General features: G+C 40.5%; 1 protein-coding gene across 1 annotated transcript; it reads left to right on the top strand.

The window, feature by feature from the left end:
- Positions 1-623: 623 nt before the first annotated feature.
- On the top strand, positions 624-19090 carry LOC108890674 (protein spire homolog 1). The gene is made up of 5 exons (XM_018687649.2): positions 624-1259; positions 5169-5197; positions 13430-13666; positions 15357-15482; positions 18920-19090. The coding sequence occupies exons 1-5, from the start codon at positions 905-907 to the stop codon at positions 19088-19090; spliced, it is 918 nt and encodes a 305-aa protein (XP_018543165.2). The 5' UTR covers positions 624-904.
- The last annotated feature ends 904 nt before the right edge of the window (positions 19091-19994 follow it).

Genomic DNA, 19994 nt, shown 5'->3' with positions numbered 1-19994 from the left:
ATAAAGTGTGCATCTCTGTTATGGAACTATGGAATACTGTTGCAATGTAAATAGAGAAATTGCATGAAAACACATATCTGATTATTACAAAACAAAATAAATCAATCACAAATGAGCTTTAAATTACTCAAGTTATCACAGAGACCACAGTCTACAGTTTAACAGTAATGTATCCTGTGATGGTCATTCCACTCCTGTCCTGATTAACAAGAACAAAAGACTGCTGCTCTGCTATTAACTCATTGTGTATGAACCCTGTAGGATCTTCAAGTTTTATGGCAACCAATATATGCAGGAATACAGTGGCCAGATTTTAACAGAGGGATCCCATGGCAAAGTAACGTGACCAGGTAATCATGCACATTAATCGCATCACCTACAAACAACTGCCGGTGAATCTGGGGGATTATACTTTGCATGGTTGGTAATCCATCTTTGATTCAAGTGAAACATATGTGAATTAACTGTATCTGAATGAAACACAGTGAACTTTATAAAAAAAAGACAGAAGACATATAAGGGGATGCAGGTACATTCGATGTGTAGGCTATGTGTGTGTGTGTATGAGAGAGAGAGAGAGAGAGAGAGAGAGAGAGAGAGAGAGAGAGAGAGAGAGAGATCATGTGATGAAGGAGTGAGCTTGGCTTGGTGTGCCGAGATGTGAGACACACACATACACGCACTGTGCAGGCTTCCATCCCACCAACACTCCGTCTTACAACTGCTGGTACCGAAACCTGAACGAGGCGTCGGGCGGGCGGGGAAACAACCACCGGTGTGCCGCTATAGCTGCTCCTGCTGCCCGGGGAGCAGGAGGGTCGCATCAATGCCTCCAGGTCTCCTCTCACATACTGGCCTGGACCTGCTCTCGTCATCGGGCCTCCTGCGCTGAGATAATGAAAGAATGGCCGAGCAGCGATGCGGGGACCACGGAGGACTGACGGATGCTGCTGCAGCGACTCGCCGGGATGAGCAGCATCATCACCAAACGATGAAATCAGCGGAGGAAGCAGGAGCGGAGGACCTGTGCTTGGAAGAGATACTGAGGCTTTATAACCAGCCCATCAATGAGGAGCAGGCATGGGCGGTGTGTTACCAGTGCTGCAGGACGCTGGCGAAGGGACACCGGAGCAGGAGAAGCTCCTCCGCCGCCGCCGCCGGAGCAACATCATCGGCGCTTCCGGGGAGGATATCGGGACCGGGGGATGTTAGGATACAGAGAGATGGGTCTGTTACCGTGGAAAACCAGGGCTGTGAAGGTAAAATATCATGTAAGACTTTTGTGTGCCTTAAGATACTCGGATCTAGGCCAGGCCATCACTTGCATTTCAAATAACAGGGCTGAGGTGTTGTGACTGTTCTTACGTAAAAGACTCCAACTTGAAAACCCTAAAAATAAATCCCAGTAGGGAGAGATAGGCTAAAAGAATGAGAGCAACACTTGTGTATAAGCTGCATCAGGAATATCATAGTGGTACCACGGTGCAATAATGTCACTGTAAATAAAATGTACAGGCCTACACACACTATACCTGCACTTTTTACATGTTTTTTTTCCTGATCAGGTGCTGTATTTACATGTTAGGATTAGTCTGTAATCTGTTGCCAGTAGTTAAGGCTCCATTGCACATCACCTGATCAATGATAAACAAAGGAATGTCTCCTCTCCCACCAGAAACCCCCCGCCGCTTTCACTTTCATGGCTCCTTATACTTTTCCTGAATTTTCACTATTTCCTCATCACTGAAGGCATGTGTGTATCATGTGGTTTCATCTTTTATTAAAAGCCTCCCGGTCTGTTTGCCACTTCACATCAGATCAGGGCGTTCATTCTGCTCCATCTGATTAAAGCATGCGTTTACATGCTGAAATGTGGGCTCTGATTGGATCAGGGTGTGAGCTGATAGATGCCTGTGTTTGTGAGGAGAAGAAGACAGAGAGGCAGGTGGATGTTAAGTTGCCATGAGTTCATGGAGCAGCACTGCATATCTCCTGTATGTTTATGGCCTGATTCAGCTGTTCTAACCACCTGTGACATACGAGCCCCTGTTGATTATAGCTATAATTAATGATGTGCTATAAAAATGAGAAGTTAGGAGGAGGAGTTAGAGCCCTGCTGGTATGACAGTGTTTCTATTACCAAGCTGAAAATATCTGAGAGAGGGAAAGTTAGCCAAATGAATAATCACTGCAATATTCTGAAAACGTCTCTACAGGGATTTACAGTGTTTCTGTGGGTCTATGCAGCACTGTTATGGTGCCTTTATTGTACCTCATGGTAATTTCAGTCTCATATAGGAGAGAGTTACAGTCTGCCTGTGATGTTTGTTCCATATTTGAGTTAATATAGATTTTAATAAGGGATCAACCAGGATTCAAACCAAAACAAAGCATATGACTTTATATGCCATGTGATGTGTGTTTTATTATAGTCAATGGGTGTGCCTGCGAATGATAACATGCCCGTAAAGCAAACACATTATGGTGTCTCGTCAGACCGAGGCCTGACATGTTCACTGTCCGCCGTAATCACATTTGCTCATAGAGCGCAGAGCAGACTGACTAAATGCCTATCCATCTATGTCTGTGTGTAATGGACTACCTGAGGGCCTGAGGGACAGGCTTGTAACACAGCTAAAATGTAGCACACAACGCAGGACACTGCTGAGTCAATGTTATGGCTTTTGTGCCAATAAATGCACTGCATGCCTTGTCTAATCAACTTTTATGACTAAATCAGAGAGGCACAGCTGTGGTGACGATTGTGGCCTGTAGGTCTATATGGTTAGAATGAATGAGCTATTTTTAGGAGCATGGAAGCAACCATTAGAGAGGGGAGTCTAGGCTTTTATCCCTCTGTTGCTCATGTAATGTCACATCATGCAAAATGTAATAGAATGAATTGAACTGTTATGGTTTAGCATGTTTACTATTTTGCAGATGAACATGTTGTCAGCATCAGTTTTGTTTCACATCAAAAACTGAATGTGGGAAAAAAAAACAGAGATGCTCAGTCTCTCATAAAGTACACAGATGAAATGAAATCTGTTATCCTACACAGATTTCCCACCTTGAATCACTAAATGGGGAGATCTAGATAACTACCAGTTAAAGCAGGCAATACTGAGACAAGAGAAATGTGCCCCTACATTTACAATACCTGTCATTTTCAATGTGTTCCTTTCAACTGATTTTAACCGGGATTCTATGTAACACTATTAATTATATAAAAGTTTGCATCTGTGCTTCTGCCAGTTAGAGTGGTAGCTTGATATTCAACCACTCCTCCATTACTTAAAAAAAAAATCTCTTTCATCAGTTACTGTTAATTAGCCTGTTTATGTTAACTTTTTATCCATTATTTGAAGCTGTTTGAAACATATGCCCATTACTTTTAGCTATTTACCTCTGCTTGCTCGATAATCACACACTGTAATCACAGTATTTAAGGTTCAATGTACTTTTTTTTTTTTTATCAAATCAAATTTTTTTCAAATTAGTTGAACTGCCTCACAGTCTTTTCACATAGCTCCTGAGGATCACTGCTGTCCCTTTCTACAGGCAATTCTAAGTAATTTGTTGAATGTTTTGCAAGTATTTTAATCAGTGTAACCATACAAATGGTTTCAGTTTTCAGGGTAATTTCCTGCTCTAATTGCCACTTATCTGCGCTGTTCAGCACATGTTCTCTCCTCTTGATGCATAGGCTAAGCTTAAGCAGACAAAGTCACTCATAATAAGATACTGTAAATCTGTGGCTGAAGTCTTGAAAATGTAGGACGACTGAAGCTCTCATCCGCTAAACTGATTTAAAGTTAAGATGGTTAGTTTTAGAACCTGTTGGCATTTAAAACCATGTCCACTTAGTATTATTTTATTCCGCAGTTTATCTGGTGTGTATCATATCTGAATACAGGAGGGTAGGACACTTGGTAAATGTCATGCCGAGAGAGTGATAAATACTCATGCTTCTGATATTCTGTAAGTGTTTTAGTATCATTAAGAAGGCATACTGGATTATCTGCTCACCCTGTTTGAAGTACACACAGACACACACACATCACACATCTGCACCCCACAGCTACAAGCCATTCAAATCTGCTGATGTAGGTTAAGTCATGAGATGATGTCAGAGCTGTTGGAATGTTGCATTACTGCGTGTTACAATACAAAACAGCTATTTGTTGAGAGGGTCATCTGTTAGTGAGCTGTTTGTTCATGAAGTAAAAGCTGGGCTGATGCAGCCTGGAGGAACATTAAAGTGGGTCTTCTTTTTGAAGGGAGCACATTCATGCATCATGGCTTCTTGGGAGGAGTTTTGTCATCATCGGTCACATGCTACAGAAACTACGACAGTCATTTGGAATGAAACAGAGCTTTTATTAAAACTGAATTAGTTTGCATAATGATAACTAGAGGGGTTTTCCTGAAATTGATTAAGAACTATGTAAGAGAATATATAATCATAGATACCACAGAGCAAAATGCAGGATGAGAAAAGATGATAGAAATCCCTTTAAAATGCAATGATATAACAGTATCTGTGAGAGAATATCACTTTCTCATTTTAAGAAGACATTATAAAAATATGTTGGCAGCAGGTTGTCACATTGAATGAATTGCTCAGTTTGCTCAGCTCCAGTTCCAATTTGTGAATTTGGCTCATTTGATCGTATGTTTACACACACACACACACACACACACACACACACACATATATATATATATATATATATATATATATATATATATATATATACAGGGCCAGGGAGGCCCAGGGAGCTGAAAGATGAATCTGAGGGGTTGAGATAAAACAGGGAAACAACTATACTTTTCCAATCTTTGCTTTTTTGGTGTAATTCCTGATAGTTTTTCCTCTGCAGGTCTCTAAAAACTATTGACTTAAAGCATTTTCCAGGAGAACATCACTCATGATGAGGCTTGCAGCTGATCATTGCTCCACTTAATGTATACTTGTATGTTTGGTACATTTCATCTCATTTGCTTACTGCACTTTTCTAGTGTTGCTAATATACCCATACTGTATATACACTGTCACTGAACAATGTTACGTATGTAGCTTTACATGTGTTTATGTTTGTAAGCTGCTTTATGAATAGGCTTACATTTGCTGCTTATCACAACACTGCCTTCTTGTTTCCCTGCAGGTAAATACAGCCCTTGCACAACAACAGAGGTGAGTAACTCCACTGTAATTCTGTTTTGATTATTTTATTTCATCATCACATGATATTAGAGACTTGAGCAATATTATGTGACCATATTATGTGAATATATTATCAAAATACCTCCTATGGGTGAGGGAGGAAATAAGAGCAAATATAAAGGAAATGGTAACTTCTGCACTTTATGTCTGGGATAACAAGAACTCTAAGCCAGAGCTTTTTCAGTTTTGTTTACCGTGCTTTGGCAATGTTCACTTCATGTTAGTGATATGCAGTCGCTAACAGGGAAAAAGAAAACAGTAGACATGTTTGAAATTAGTATTTTGGTCAGATGCAGGCATTACATGGATGTAATTAGTTTTGCAATGTTTTCGTTGATTATTTCAAAAACGTTAGAGAATGCAGGCTGGGAAACTCTAGTGTTTCTGGAAAGGAACCAATCAGTCAATTAACAAGACATTAATACAGGGAAATATATGGTTGTACAAAAAGATAATGGCAGGCTTAACCACAGTAATGGCATGATTTCCTTTTTAAATATTTACCTTCAACTGTTGGTTACATTAGCAAGTTACAGTAAGAGAGGTAGCCAGCGACAGCAACATTAAGATTAGAGTGCAAGCAGTGTCAAATAGCACTGTGGTTGAAACTGTCATAAGCCAGTGGTTTATAATATGTTAATCCTGCAAAGCAGCTGCTGTGGCCCCCCCACTGCTTAAACTAATACCTTTAACACTGAAAACAAGTTCAAGTGTATTTTTTTCATTAAACATTTGGTTTTGTTAAACACTCCTTTTATAGCTTGAAGGAATCATTAGACAATTTGTGAAATACATGTTTTTGGGCTTTTTAGTCAGTCAGATGAGAAGCAAGTGTAGCATAAAGACTGAACAGGTATCCTGTCTCTCTATTTTAAAATAGATAGTTTTAGAGGGAGCTGTAACTATTTTTGACAACAGTTCTTTCATTCACTAAATGCTTATGTGCAGAGAATTGGTTGGCCACTGTGAAGACATTACCCCCCCACCCCCCACCCTTAAACCACCATGTGTTGTTTTTCAATCAACACTGTGTCAGTTAGTGCACTGGTAGATTTGTACAGTTTCTCCCATCTTCCAGTCTTTATATTAACATAGACTAATTGTATCAGACTGTACCATGGAGACATAAAAGCTCTGATATGTTAAGGAGGACTGGAAACCACATTAAAAGCTGACTGCTATGTATCACAGCCCAGCTCCATTCCTCGGAGGAATTGCTTGAGTTTTACAAAGAAATTAAGTTGGAGGGGCCAAGACTTTCTGACTTTTAGTTTGTATATGTCAAATTCCAAAAACACAGGGACCTGCGCATCCCATAATCCAACTCATCTGAAATACCTGCGACTTTCAAACTCCCTTCCAGTTTGTAATGTGTCTTTCTGTTCTAACCTTGTAATGTCAAGATATTTTCTCAGACTTGACAAAACTTCTTCAGAGCTACAGAATAGTTTATACAACTGTTTCCACAGTAGTACTCACCATCATAAGTAAGCTAAGCTTAACGTGAAAAAATAGTGGACTGCCCCTTTAAAACGCAGAGACTACAGAATAGCTTACTCTGTTTACGAATTTTATTTGAATGCAGTTTGTTCAGGGCATCTGTAAATAGTTTATGTTGAGTGCTGGTTATATACTTAGAAGACATAAGACACAAATGTTGTTAGTATTGAAGATACTTTGGTTGCATGTGTCCCAGCCTCCCATCTTTCAGCTTGTGCCTTCACCCAGTCATTTTCTCCACCAGCACTCAGAGCTCCCAGCTGGCTTCTCTGATTGACTTGTTGGGAATGTCACACAGCAAGGCTTCCTGTTTGATGAGGAGAAGTTTCAGACCTAATTAAAGGACTACGTTTAATTGTTCCTCCCCCACACACTGTACTATCATCAGCTGCTGCTAATTGTTGTTGGTGTGTGTGTGTGTGTGTGTGTGTGTGTGTGAGAGAGAGAGAAAGAGAGAGAGAGAGAGAGAGAGAGAGAGATGTTGCACACTGACTGAGGATCTACTCCCAGTTCACAGTGTGCAGTAGTTTTCAAGGAGTTCTAGAGTTCGATTGCTGTGTAATAGAGCTGCAATAACAGATGGACGGTCAGTGAATAAATCAAGCACACACACACACACACACACACACACATTTGGCAGAGAATGTGAAACTGTATAGACAAATCCCTTCTAAGCAGCTTTGCACTAGAAATGAGTTCTCACAATACAGTGTGTTACACACTGGCTGACAAAACTACTGGCAAGTTGTTTTTTTCGAGCTGCTTGATGCTTGACAGCGTTAAATCCTGCAGCAGAAGCATCCTGTTAACATACAGTGTGGAATTAGCTCAAAGCTGAATGAAGAGGAGCACGTGTGTAGTCATAGCTGACACACATTATCTGCACATGGCTTCAAACAGCATGAACTCTTGCAAATGATGTGTCTGCGAATGTCAGATGATGCTGTTTTCACCAGAGCCAGTGAACCATGCTCCTGGCACAGCGTGCTGCAGCATAAAGCTCTTTGAGCAGTAATCACTATCGCTAAATTGACTGGAACTCACTCATATTTGTCGGCGGTTTTGTATGTAATCAGTTAAATACGACAACTTTATTTTTCACCCACACATTACTACTCTTTTTTTCTTTTGTGAGAAATTGGTTGTTGACCCCTGTATCCATGCTGGTCCATGCTAGACCACCTGGTCCTGTGATGTGGTGTAACCTCAGAAATGTGTGGATTATGCTTCATCCCATTCCCCTCTGTCAAAGTTTAACTGTGCATGCTCTGTGCCCGCTTAATGGCTTTCAAGTTTGGAAGGGGATTAGAGTTTGGCATCACATTTAGTGTTTAATGTAAACAGAAACTTCTCTCAGGAGCTATTAATGTTTGATAGATGGCTTTCCTCTGCTGATATAATGTACATGTGCTTTGATGGGTCCTGTAGCGTTAGTATGTGCGTGAAAAAAGCGAAATAGAGAGCAAAGCAAACCACAGAGGTGGAACAATGTATGGGCTTTGGTTCACGTGTTCAGCATGTGAGGTGGTTATGTGGGTGCTGTGTCTACCAGACAGCAAACCAAGAGCTGAGCCGTGCTGAGCCGCGCTCAGTCATATGACAGTCAGAGGTCACAGCACCAGCGTCAGGCATAAGAGTCTGAGAATGGAATCTCCTGAGCGTTTGTTTGCGCCTGAGAGGAAATAACCCACGCCTTTTCTCTGTTACAGTGAACCAGTTTACAACATGATGCTGTATCATTATGGGAATGCTTTTACATAAACAGGCTCAAGAAGTGTGTGTGAGTCTTTCATTATTCAGTCAGTTGTTTGCTTTCAGCTGGTGATGAACACTGTAATCGGTTATAAACATACAGATTGATCTTACTATAACCCTTATTCCCATGTCAGTCAGCCATTTGAAATGATCACACTGGTAAATCTGTCAGATGTGAATTACCCATTCTTTTGTATATCTTACTAAATATATGCTGTCTGGAGGAAAGCCCTACCACATATGTGGACAGATGAGACAAAAAACAGAGCATGTCGTTTAATAAACTACACAATTAAAACAGCTATGGTGCTGAACACAAAATTTTACATGTCATTAGAAAGGAAGGCAATTGGTGCCATCGCATTATTGTGTCATCACAGTCAGGGTCTTTCCTAAGTTTGGTCCTGAGAGAATGTGTTAAAGCGTAAAATTTTCCATAATACTAATAATAAGACTAAGCTAGAGTCTTTACCATGTAGACATGAGAGTGGTATCAATCTTCTCATCTACTGTAACTCTAGAGTAAATAAGTGTATTTTCCAATACACTGAACTTCAAAGAAATAGATGCAACCTAAAATGAATATCAAGGTAAAGTCTTTTAATTTTTAAATACTTTAAACATGAGTTTCAGTTTATTGATCAGGGGTTAATGTGGGTTGTGCATAACATATCTTCATAACACTTAACTGCTCATTAGTTTTTATTTAGAAAGGGAGGATGTATTGTGAAGAATTAAAATAAAATAACACCAGATGGACTGGCACTGATCCTAGATTACAGCTTTTACTGTCAAAAAGGTGTAATAGAACTCATAATATAAAATCTTTAAAGACTGTAATCTACAGTAAGGAGGTAATTTATTTGTTGTGGAATTTCAGTAAATTCCACTTAGCTCAGTTCCTGTTTATTTTCACTGCCATGACCTAATTCGTGTGGACCTACTAGTGAGGAAGTATAAATGCTTTAAATCCCACATAGTTTCTACAATCCTTTAATTCTAACCAGTTTGTGCTGATTGTGGTAATTCTCTGTTAGTTGGCTAACAATGATAGATGGAAAGCTTTTGCCTACAAGAGCAATCTAATAGATTTTGGTTAGTGTTTAGTGTTTAGCAGAACAGGCTGAGGTGTTTCCCATTACCTGCCTGCTGTGTCTGATCCTCCCTCACCTTCCTCAGTCAAACAATGCCACAAACGTGCTTCTGTTTCTTCCCAACATTTATTTGTGGGTTTACTTCTCCCATCTCTCTCATTCAACTTGCAATTTATAATATTTCTGTTCAAAGTTATTTCTGATTTAATGTATTTAATAACCAAACCAACAAACCAAAACAAAATATTTAACAGTTTTAAACAGACTTTGCTTTGATGTACTGTTATATGGGACCTAACACTGCAGAAAACTGTATGATATAAACAGTGAATGCATGGTAGCAGACACCTGGCCATATAAACCCAGAGGTCCTTGTTACGTCATGTGTAATGTTCCTAACTAGGACGAAGGCTAGCTGTTACATGTGCTCTTGTCAACATGAGGCTCTGTTGTCATATCATATCCTGCTGCTGTGCAGCCCCAATACCTGAGGTCATGTAGAACAGTTACTGCTGAATGGTGTAGTGAAATCCAACCTTGACTGGATCAGAAACTGACACCTAAACATAACATGCATGTGTCTCTTATAAATGACTGCAGTTACTTGGGTAAAATATTTCACTGTTCCTCATTGTAGGTGGATGGTAGATGAATCTGTATGAAGGCTGTAGGTTGCAGTGAAAGTCCCTGAGTATGATTTAGTGTTATCTGTGTGTGTAACTGAATCTGAAATTTCTGCCAGCTAGCAGCTGGATAACTAAGGAAAATAAGAACTGCAATGGGGAAAAATGAAAAAAAAAAACATTCCCATGGGCACAATGGTTTTCATTTTGTCCCTTTGACCAGCTTGTCTCCTCTTTGTGACAGGAATGTTGAGATTAAAGCCAAGCTGTTTGATGTTGTTATTGCCTGTGATCATTCCCCTTGGTTGACATCTTCATCCACTTCCCACATTTCTCCGTTTCCCTCTTTTTTTCCTCTTCTCCCCACCCCTTCCTCTCTTCCATCCCATCATTCTGCTCGGTTGCCCGAAAGCCTGGGAATCAGTCAGGGAGAATTTTAGAGAAGAATGGAGACATGTCTGTCTCAGTCTCAGAGTCACAGGGACTACAGTCAGTCATAATTTGCAGTTAATTATTTGTGAAGAATGTGTAAGACATGATTCCACTCAGATCTTACTGACTTGAGTGACAACAGCAACATAAACAGAATTCTGTTTCACGCCTTTTTGTCACAATTTAAAAGAATGGTAATGTGGAAATTTAAGCATGGTGCATAGTTGTCATTACAGTATTAACATTATTATGATGATGGGTAAATGGACGCACAATATGAAAACTTGGAAGAACTTTTTATTTGTGAACAATTATTTGTCACTTTGTGACTTAAAACAAAATGGGAAATGGGTCACTAGCTAGGTCGGTAATCCTCATCTGTCCACTTCCAGTGACTGTTCTCAAATTGTTCAGCAAGAACACAAATTGAGTACCAAGTGTATAGCTAATGACTATTTTCATTGTTGAGTAATTTGTCTATTTTCTTGATTAATTCAGTATCATTTAGTCAATACATTGTCAGACAGTGGTGAAAAATGCACACCCCAGCCTCCCGGAATCAACAGTATGTGTTAAACTGTCTTGTGATTGCAGATATTATTGCAGATATCTGATGAGTAGCTGACTTCAGTGTCTTCAAAGGTCACAAAGTACTGAGCAAGCAAATTCATCACTTTTTTGTGTCCCCTGAAAACACGTTGTCTGTGCTATTTGTTTTTTGTGTGTAATATGCTTTTAATTTGTCTATTTGCGTGTCTTGCAGTGGGTTGAAATCTCTCAGCCACCACATTTAGCCCTTGACTGATAGACAAGTGAAGCTGCAGATCAGAAACAGGAGCTTGAAAATCCACATACCTAACACATAAAACCATTAGCTTCTGGGCAGGGCACCACAATCCATATCTATCACATTCTGTACAACATGCGCCGGCTGTCTGCTGAGGAGTTTCTCAGTAATAGCCTGAGGTTATAGCAGGTCCCTGGAGGAGTGTGTTTGCATGTGCGGGCGTTTTTTGTGTGGGTCGTATGTGTGTGTGTGTGGGGGGTGGGGGGTGGGGGGGTGGGGTGGGTGGTTGTGTGTGTGTGTGTGTGTGCATGGTGTCATCTATCAGTGGGTGTGGTGGTGTGGTGGAGCTCAGACAAAGAGGTCGCATTCAGCCATTCCCCCCGAGGAAACCCAGCTCTTACACACTGATGGGGGAGAAGAGGACTGATCTCTCAATGAGTGTCCATTGATCTGCCCTTGATCTTCACACACAAACACACACACACACACACACAGTTGGTATGATTCTGTTTCTCTTGATGTCTCACCTTTACCCACCTCCTGATATATTTCTGTCACTGATCCTTATATTACTCCTTCCATTCTGCATCTGCTCATACCCCCTCTCTCACAGTCTCTTTTCTCTTAGTGGTTTATACACTGGCTCCCTTCTTCTTAGTCTTTTCTCTGTGTTCAGGGCTGCAGAATAATCCCCTGTGTGATTTCCCACTCATGTCTTTTGTCTTGGCCTGCCTTTATCCACCATGACTCTCTAGTTCCAGGGCAGACTAAGTTATTTAACTGAGTATAGCATTTCCTGACATACACAAGCATCAATTGTCTTAGTAAATGCCCAGAAATGACATAGTGTATATTTAGGCAGAAATGACAAAGCCCTCCAGAGGCTGGAGTGATTATGACAGTTGTCCTTCAGGAGGAAGGGAGGACGTTGGGTGACATGGTTATAGAACATGGGTGTCAGGGCGGATTGATGGGTCAACAAAAACGTTGGACTCTTGATGATCGCTCCCAAAGTGAGACCGTCCTCCCATATAAAACATGATTCAGTGATTCAGTGATTCAGTCAACAGTGATGTCAGATTGGATTTGACAACTAACATGACAGATACTTCTCTCCAAAGTTGGTGGAGAACAAAACAGAGCAAAAAGAAGAGGGTAACTATTGAAGTCACATGTTACATATGCCCTTGCTGGGTTTAGCTTGAAGATTTATGATTGAAACTAAACATCAGAAGGTCCACAAAACCATTTGTATGTTAATAATGTAACTAATATGATGCAGTTGTGATTTGAATTTTTTAAGCTAAAACCAGGATTAATCTTCAGTAACCAAATGGCAGAGAATTTCTTACATACCTTCGCCCTTGCTTTATGCACATTCTTTTATGCTTCTAATGACTGACTGTATGATGTGATGACATTGTTTTCCCTCATGCGTCAGTCAATCACAAGATCTGCTGTTTGTAATCTGCTCCCAGTCAAAGGCCAGTGAGTGTGTATGTTTGCATGCATTTATGAATAGCGGAGGGAGCGCTCTCGTCAAAGGTTGAGTCATGAGGTCACCATATTACAGCTGTTCAGCTCAGGCTTGGCACAAAGAACAGGGTCGTTGCATAACAACAACATAAATCCATAGTTGTTTTTATTTGCAGGCAGATAAACGGCAGAACAAAGCAAGACAAAGGATGTATTCTTCATGAATTAATGTTTTGTTTGCTTGATATTCATATACCCATTTTTTATCATCAGACACCAGTTATGTAGATGGATTTTACTTGCAACGTGTTCAACCTATGTGCCTTGTAAGTTATTAACATTGTTAGCTCTACCGATGGAAGTAGCATTATTTTCATAGATAAAAGAACATGCAAGCATGCAGATAATAATCAACTTTTAATGATGACAAACAGAGGTGACACCTGAGGAAATGAGTGTGTATGTGCAAAACTGGCACAGTCTGTGGGAACACGATGTTAAGACCTTTTTTTGATCGTCTCTTGTTCTCTCTCAGGTGATCGAGTCTTTGGGCATCATGATCTACAAGGCTCTGGACTACGGGCTGAAGGAGAATGAGGAGAGGGAGCTCAGCCCTCCCCTGGAGCAGCTCATTGACCTCATGACAAACATGGCTGAGGCCACGAGGGACATCTGCCCCGACGAAGGTTATGAGGCCACAGAGGAAGAAGACGAGGCAGAGGACGACCCTGACAACATCTCCACTGTTCACGGCTACAGAGATATCCTCAAGGTAGGTACAGTAGCTGAGGAGGTGACTGTGGTTGTCAAGAGCTACAACACCAGTTTAAAACTGCATGAATCAATATGTTTACATAAACAGTGGATCAAATCACAGTGTGTAATGTGGAAGGTGTACTGCTGTGATACTGTGGGTCAAGTATGTGTCATTTTTAGCTTGTGGAACTCCTCCAACAGAAACTGATTAATGCAGCTTTACATGTGAAGCCTTTGTTTACTAAGCATACAGTAGGTTGTTGATTATATTATATAGAATCAAAACATTCGATCAGATTCTATGTACAGTAGCTTTAAATAGAAATACAGTTGCTGAGGAACCATAATCCACTGAGGCATTGTAGGAACAGATAATGTCAGAGGTTGACTGTTTAGGAAGAAGATGTTTGTGAGAAAATCTGAACACTGAATTCTGAACCAGCCTCATCCTTGCTGGGAGTCATGTATCCCTGTTGTCCGATAGAGCAGAGAGTCACTGTGTCAGTCCTCACATGGCCTCATACTGTTTACATAATGACCACATACCCAGTTGCACACACAAACGCACACCAACACTGCTCTCCAAGGAGATGTAGCCGAGCAGTGTGGCAGCCTAGGCCTAATGGCTAGCTAGCTGTCAGTTTAAATTGTTGTCTCTGTATTTTTTCCCCTCAGTCCATTCCCTCTGTGTGCTCCCTCGGTTACCTTTTGTCCTACTGTACTGTCCCTAGTTGACACAGAATACAGTTTTAATTGCTTTTAACTCAGTAATACATTTTCATTTGTTGCATTTCTGAATGAAAATGTTAACAATAACATATTAAAATTTCAGACTTATGATATAATGTGGCCAGGATAGCATATGGAGAGATAGCTGTAATTACTTTCTGCGTTTAGTGAAATTCTCTTTAACTGGAATGCAGTCTAGACATATGGACGCCAAGAGCACACCAAGCATTAAACCACCGTACCCTCTGTTCCTCTGTGAGGGACAAGGACGTATTCTGTCACTGCATTTGGTGTGTGTGTGTGCGTGTGTGTGGCACCAGCATGGCTGACCTCAGGCATATCTGTCTTGTGAATTGTGTTCAGCAGTCAATAACAGTTGTTTACAAATGTTTTTTGGGTGTTTTGCTTTCACGCAATGTTGCTGAGATCTCTCAGTGCAAATGTAGCCCAGACTAGCTAAGTTACCTGAGAAGGATTTGTGTGGGGGTTTGGACTCAGAGTCAAGAGTCTGGTCATTTCTATTTATTCCAAAGTTTAGGTTATTGTGATACAGAAACTGCCCTGCAGCCCCTTGTGTTCTATCCAAAGCAATCTGAGTCACTGCTGAAGAGGAGCAGCCGCATTTTACCAACAGCTGTGTTTTAACATTGTTAGCTAACAAGCCAACATACAGATTAACCTAAGCAATCACCTATCATAACTTTCTGGCTTCTATGAGATTGCTTCATTTTCTAGTGTACAGATTGGACATGTGGTCATCCAACATGGCTGCCAGAGGGTGCTTTGCATAGACCAGAATATCTCTATTGACTACGTGATTATAATATCAAAATAACATGGACATTGGTTTCAATACATTGTATTGCACTGCACTTTATGAATTTTCCTCCATAATTTCTGTGTTTATAATAAATGCAGCTGTGTGAACTGTGTTCTGAAAATGTCTCTTTCTCTATGCCTCACTGTCTTCCCTGTAGCTGTGTACAGCTCATCTGCCCAGCCTATCAGATGCCCCCAGTCACTACCAGGCAGTGTGTCGGGCTCTGTACACAGAAACCAGGGAGCTACGTACTTTCCTGGAGAAGATCAAGAGTGCCAAAGAGGTGGGTCTTTATCATCATTGTCATCAAGGCTGCAGGCTCATAGAGTTTGGTTGCAGTTCAATACATGTTTTTAATGAAACATAATACAGCAGACACAGGAACATTATTTTGGGGGTTTGAGAAACGCATAGGCTAAACTTCAAACTGCATATTAAGCTCCCCCTTTAGTAAAGGGTTCTGAGATGATTGCTGACCTTTGCACAGCCCATAAAGCACATAGCAGGGCATCACTTAAGGAGATTCAGCTCTGTGACCTTACATGCCCCATACACCCCACTAATCGACATGATTTTCACTCTCTGTGGGTACCACTGACAGAGGAGATTTTAGCACTGTGGGACTGCAGGTTTCATTCCAAAACACTTAGTATTAATTTACCAGAGAATGTTTGTATTTTATGATTCTATTCTCTCAAATGTTGCAATACTACTGATTTTCAGTGTGTTATGATTCTAATCGTGTTAAACTTAAGTGAATAGATACAGTAGTATATAGATAAGATAAGATAATCCTTTATTAGTATAATAATCATATCTGATTGATCCGTTTTTCCTGTTTCAGTAATTAGTCATCACTTAGAGAGGAAGGACTGCATAAAAACATGTAATGAGCATGGACGTAACAGAGACAGAGACGTGACAACAGCAGTCAGACAGCCACGAGTCCTGTGTGACAGAGCATCCATGACTGTGGATAAAGAAATGAATATTTAAATTACATCCTGAATATTTACATTACATCCTGTAATATTCATGTTATTACTTAACACCCAACTCTTACTCACAGCTTTCACTGATATCTTATTCTCATTGTTTTAATGCATTACTCATTAATTATAGCAGGACCTGACACATGTTTTACATGGTTTACACTGAGTAGATTCTCACTCAATTTGATACAAATAATCAGGTCCATAATCCTTAAAAGACATAGTTTAATGTAAATTCAGGACTTCATTTGGCAGGACTAGGGGCCTGGCCACTTAGATGAACTGTAAGCTGTTAATACCCCTTAGACAGGGTGATAAGCAAAAATTTTAAGAATTTACTTTGGTCTTTCGACTATATATTCAGGTGTGTACCCCTTTACATTACTCAATACATATCATTTCCACCTTAATTAAGGCGGAATGTAAAGGGGTAGTGACAACTTCAAACTACATATTTAGTAAAGGGTTCTGAGGTGATCACTGACCTTCGCGCAGCCTATGAAGCACATAGCAGGGCATCACTTCACTTCAGCACTGTGACCTCACATTACCCCTTTACATTACTTAATACATACCAATTCTACCCTTGGGATTTTAGGGAAAAAATATATGGAAATATATGGATATTTTCTTTCTCATTTTTTTGATATGAAGATACTGACACTTGATAATAATGAGTATCAGCCATCAGCAGACTTGATATAAAATGCCCATGTACATAAATAATGTTGTCTGTCTGTGTTCTAACACCCTGCTGGCTGTCAGGTTGAACTGGGTCACTGTGAAGAGGACAAAGACAGACATGTTTGCTTTTCATGTCACACATAAATGACAATGTCTGTAGACATGCTGACTCTCACCCTGCCAAAACTACTGAGTTCAGCCTCTCGGGGGTAATACTCAGATAGGCATGATGAAAAAAAAAAAATCATGTGTGAGGGTCCTGTGGAAGTGGTAGGTGGGTCTCCAACTTACCCACATACCACAAAGGATTAATGCTCCCTCAGTGCATTATTGGCATACTGTTTGTTATGGATCGTGTGTCCATATTCAACAAAAGGGCTGGCAGGTGATTTCCAATTATTTTCCTCAGTGGTCTGTTATTAGCAGGAACACACTGTACAAAACCACTTTCAGGCTTCATTTGCAGATAATGGAGAATAAAGACTGAATGGCATTTAATTTGCACAGTCAGAATGCATCATAGTCATTGCTTTCTACTTGATGAGAAAATTTGAAAAGTGGCTTGGGGAAAATGAAAATGAGTTGATGTGTGTGATTCTTTCATCACAGATTCAATATCAGCTCATTTTCATTTCCCCCAAGTTCACATTCAGGTTGTTCCTCAACACAAAGCCATATCTTGTTGTCATACAGGGCCTATAATTTTTTATTCTTCTACCTATTCATTAGGATCAAGCGCAGGAGTAATTTCAGATTGAGTTTTTCCCCAGAAACATTTTGGAGCTCAGCTGTGGCTTGGAACATTTCCCATGAGGAGTGGTATGTGCGTGTGTATGGGTGTGTGTGCGGGGGGGGGGGGTGTGCGTGTGTGTGTGTCCTCCACCTCAGGGTTCCTTCCTGCTATGCACTACTGCTGCTGCCCTTTTAGTGTGCGTAATGCATCTGAATGAATAAAGGGGATTTGGTTGGTTACATAACTCTCTGCTAGAAAATAGAGAGGAGGGAGAGGACTCTTGTTGCAGGGTGGAGAAGGCTGAGAAAGAGGCTTAAAAAGGAGGGAATCTGGGGACTGTAGTTTTTTTAAGCCCCAAAGAATAAAGAAGTAATCATCATCACAATGTTTATCATTTTATATAGCACTCCTTAGAACAGAGATATACATTTCTACCTTTCTCTCACATTAATTTAAAACAATGTAACTTGTGAACAAACCACCAGGAGGAGGACAAAAGGTGAAAAACACTGGATGAAATGGTACTCTGAGGACCCTCATGAAGCAAACACAGTATGATAGTTACTACTACTACTTTTTCACATTGTCCATTATTCCCTGTTTTTAGTCATGCTAATGCCGCAGCTTTATTTATGGCTGTGTCGGTCTCATTCTTTTGTTCATCTGTCAACTATTGGAGGGATTGCCATGAAATTTTGTGCAGACATTCGTAGCCTTGACAAGATGATTTGTAATCCCTTTGCTGATTCTCAGACTTTTCATGTAGCACCATCATTGGGTCAAAATTTCAGTTTTCCCAAAACCAATCACCTGCTTCAACTGAACTTTGTGTTTAGTGCTAATTAGCAAATGTTGGTAACACGCTTAATTAAGAAAGTGAACATGATAAATGTTATACCTGCTAAACATCAGTATGGGAACACTGTCAGTGTGACCATATTAGCATCCTGATCGTAGTGTTTCACTCAAAACAGCCTCGCAAGCCTCACAAAGCTGCTAGTGTGGCTGTAGACTCTTCATCTTGTTGTTGTTTAATACAGTAAAAAATGAGCCAGAACTCTTGTGAAACAAGCTCATTGCCCTGTGTGATTTTAGGTCTATGTTAAATATATGACGTCAAATAAGTTAAAAAATATAACAAACACAAGGAGGAAATTGTATTTTTTTAAAAAGCTGAATTGTGTGCAGATACCTGGTTTCATTGTCATCATTAACACATATGGATGATAAACTGTTGTCAAGCCATGTGGCGACTTGGTGAGTGTGAGGCAAAATCATTTGCCAAGTGTTTGTGTGGGTGGTGTGAGATAGCCAGGAGTAAGATGGGACATGAGCAGCCCTCACCCCCCGTCTGTATGGCAGACGGGGAGGTGGGCGCAGGGGATCCCGCCTTTGTCCATCCACCATTACCAGCCAAAGAGTCGCTTTGTCTCTCTACAAAAAGGCCTCCTGCTGCTGAGAGATCGACAGAAAAGCAGCTGAATTAGTGGCGATTCACAGAAACAACTCCAGCTCCTATCTGTTCATGGACGAGTGTTGTTGAGAGCTAAAAATGAATTACAGAGAGGGAACAGAATTAGTGACTTGAAAAAATGAGGCTGTAGATGCAGTTGGTAATTGTCCTTTTTATTCATGTGGACTTGTAGCAGTATGGCTGTTGGTTTTTCCACACCAAGGTTGCTTTGCATGATTTAATTAAAATGCTGTCTCCATCATGCGCAAAGAACACTTCTCAATCAACCTTTTGAAATGGAAATATGTGGCTTTGATGTGATTTGGAGTCGTGCTGCTCATACCAATGAGATAATAGCATTTCAAAGCAAACGAACTAATCTCTCTTTATGGTCTTCACTGGCCAGATTAGCAGTGTTTTAATTTGATGGGCTGTTACAAGCCATTAAGCACTTCAGCATTACCTTGTGTAAATAGCCTACTGTATCCACTGTAGGCACGCAGAGTTATGATGCAGCAAAATGCGTTATGTTCTGAGTGATATTATGTAACTGTTACATTAAGCCTACAGTCCAGTCGAGGCAGCTGTTCCCTGGCAGGATGATGTTGAATTGTGATTTCCCCAGTGGGTTCAGGTCTTAACTTTACAGTCAGCTGGGCAGACTCCCCGTGACCGTCTTATCAAATTCTCCTCTGCTGTGACGTGACAAGAACAGTCTCACCACAGATTTTAACCAGAGGGAACCTATCTTCTGTCTGCGTACAGCTTTGAAATGCTTGCACAGTTTGTTGCTTGTTTTGTCTCCTTCTCTCTCTCTCTCTCTCTCACACACACACACACACTGACATTGTCCTCTGTTGAACTTTGAAAACAGCAGCAGTGGAATGCAGTTTAGCTCCTTATTTCCCACAGATAGGCTTGTACAACAGGTTG

Source organism: Lates calcarifer, linkage group LG15, assembly GCF_001640805.2.
Source record: "Lates calcarifer isolate ASB-BC8 linkage group LG15, TLL_Latcal_v3, whole genome shotgun sequence".
Classification (NCBI taxonomy): Eukaryota; Metazoa; Chordata; class Actinopteri; family Centropomidae; genus Lates; species Lates calcarifer.
Note: the sequence above shows the minus strand (reverse complement) of the source record. Positions and strands in the feature narration are given on the sequence as shown.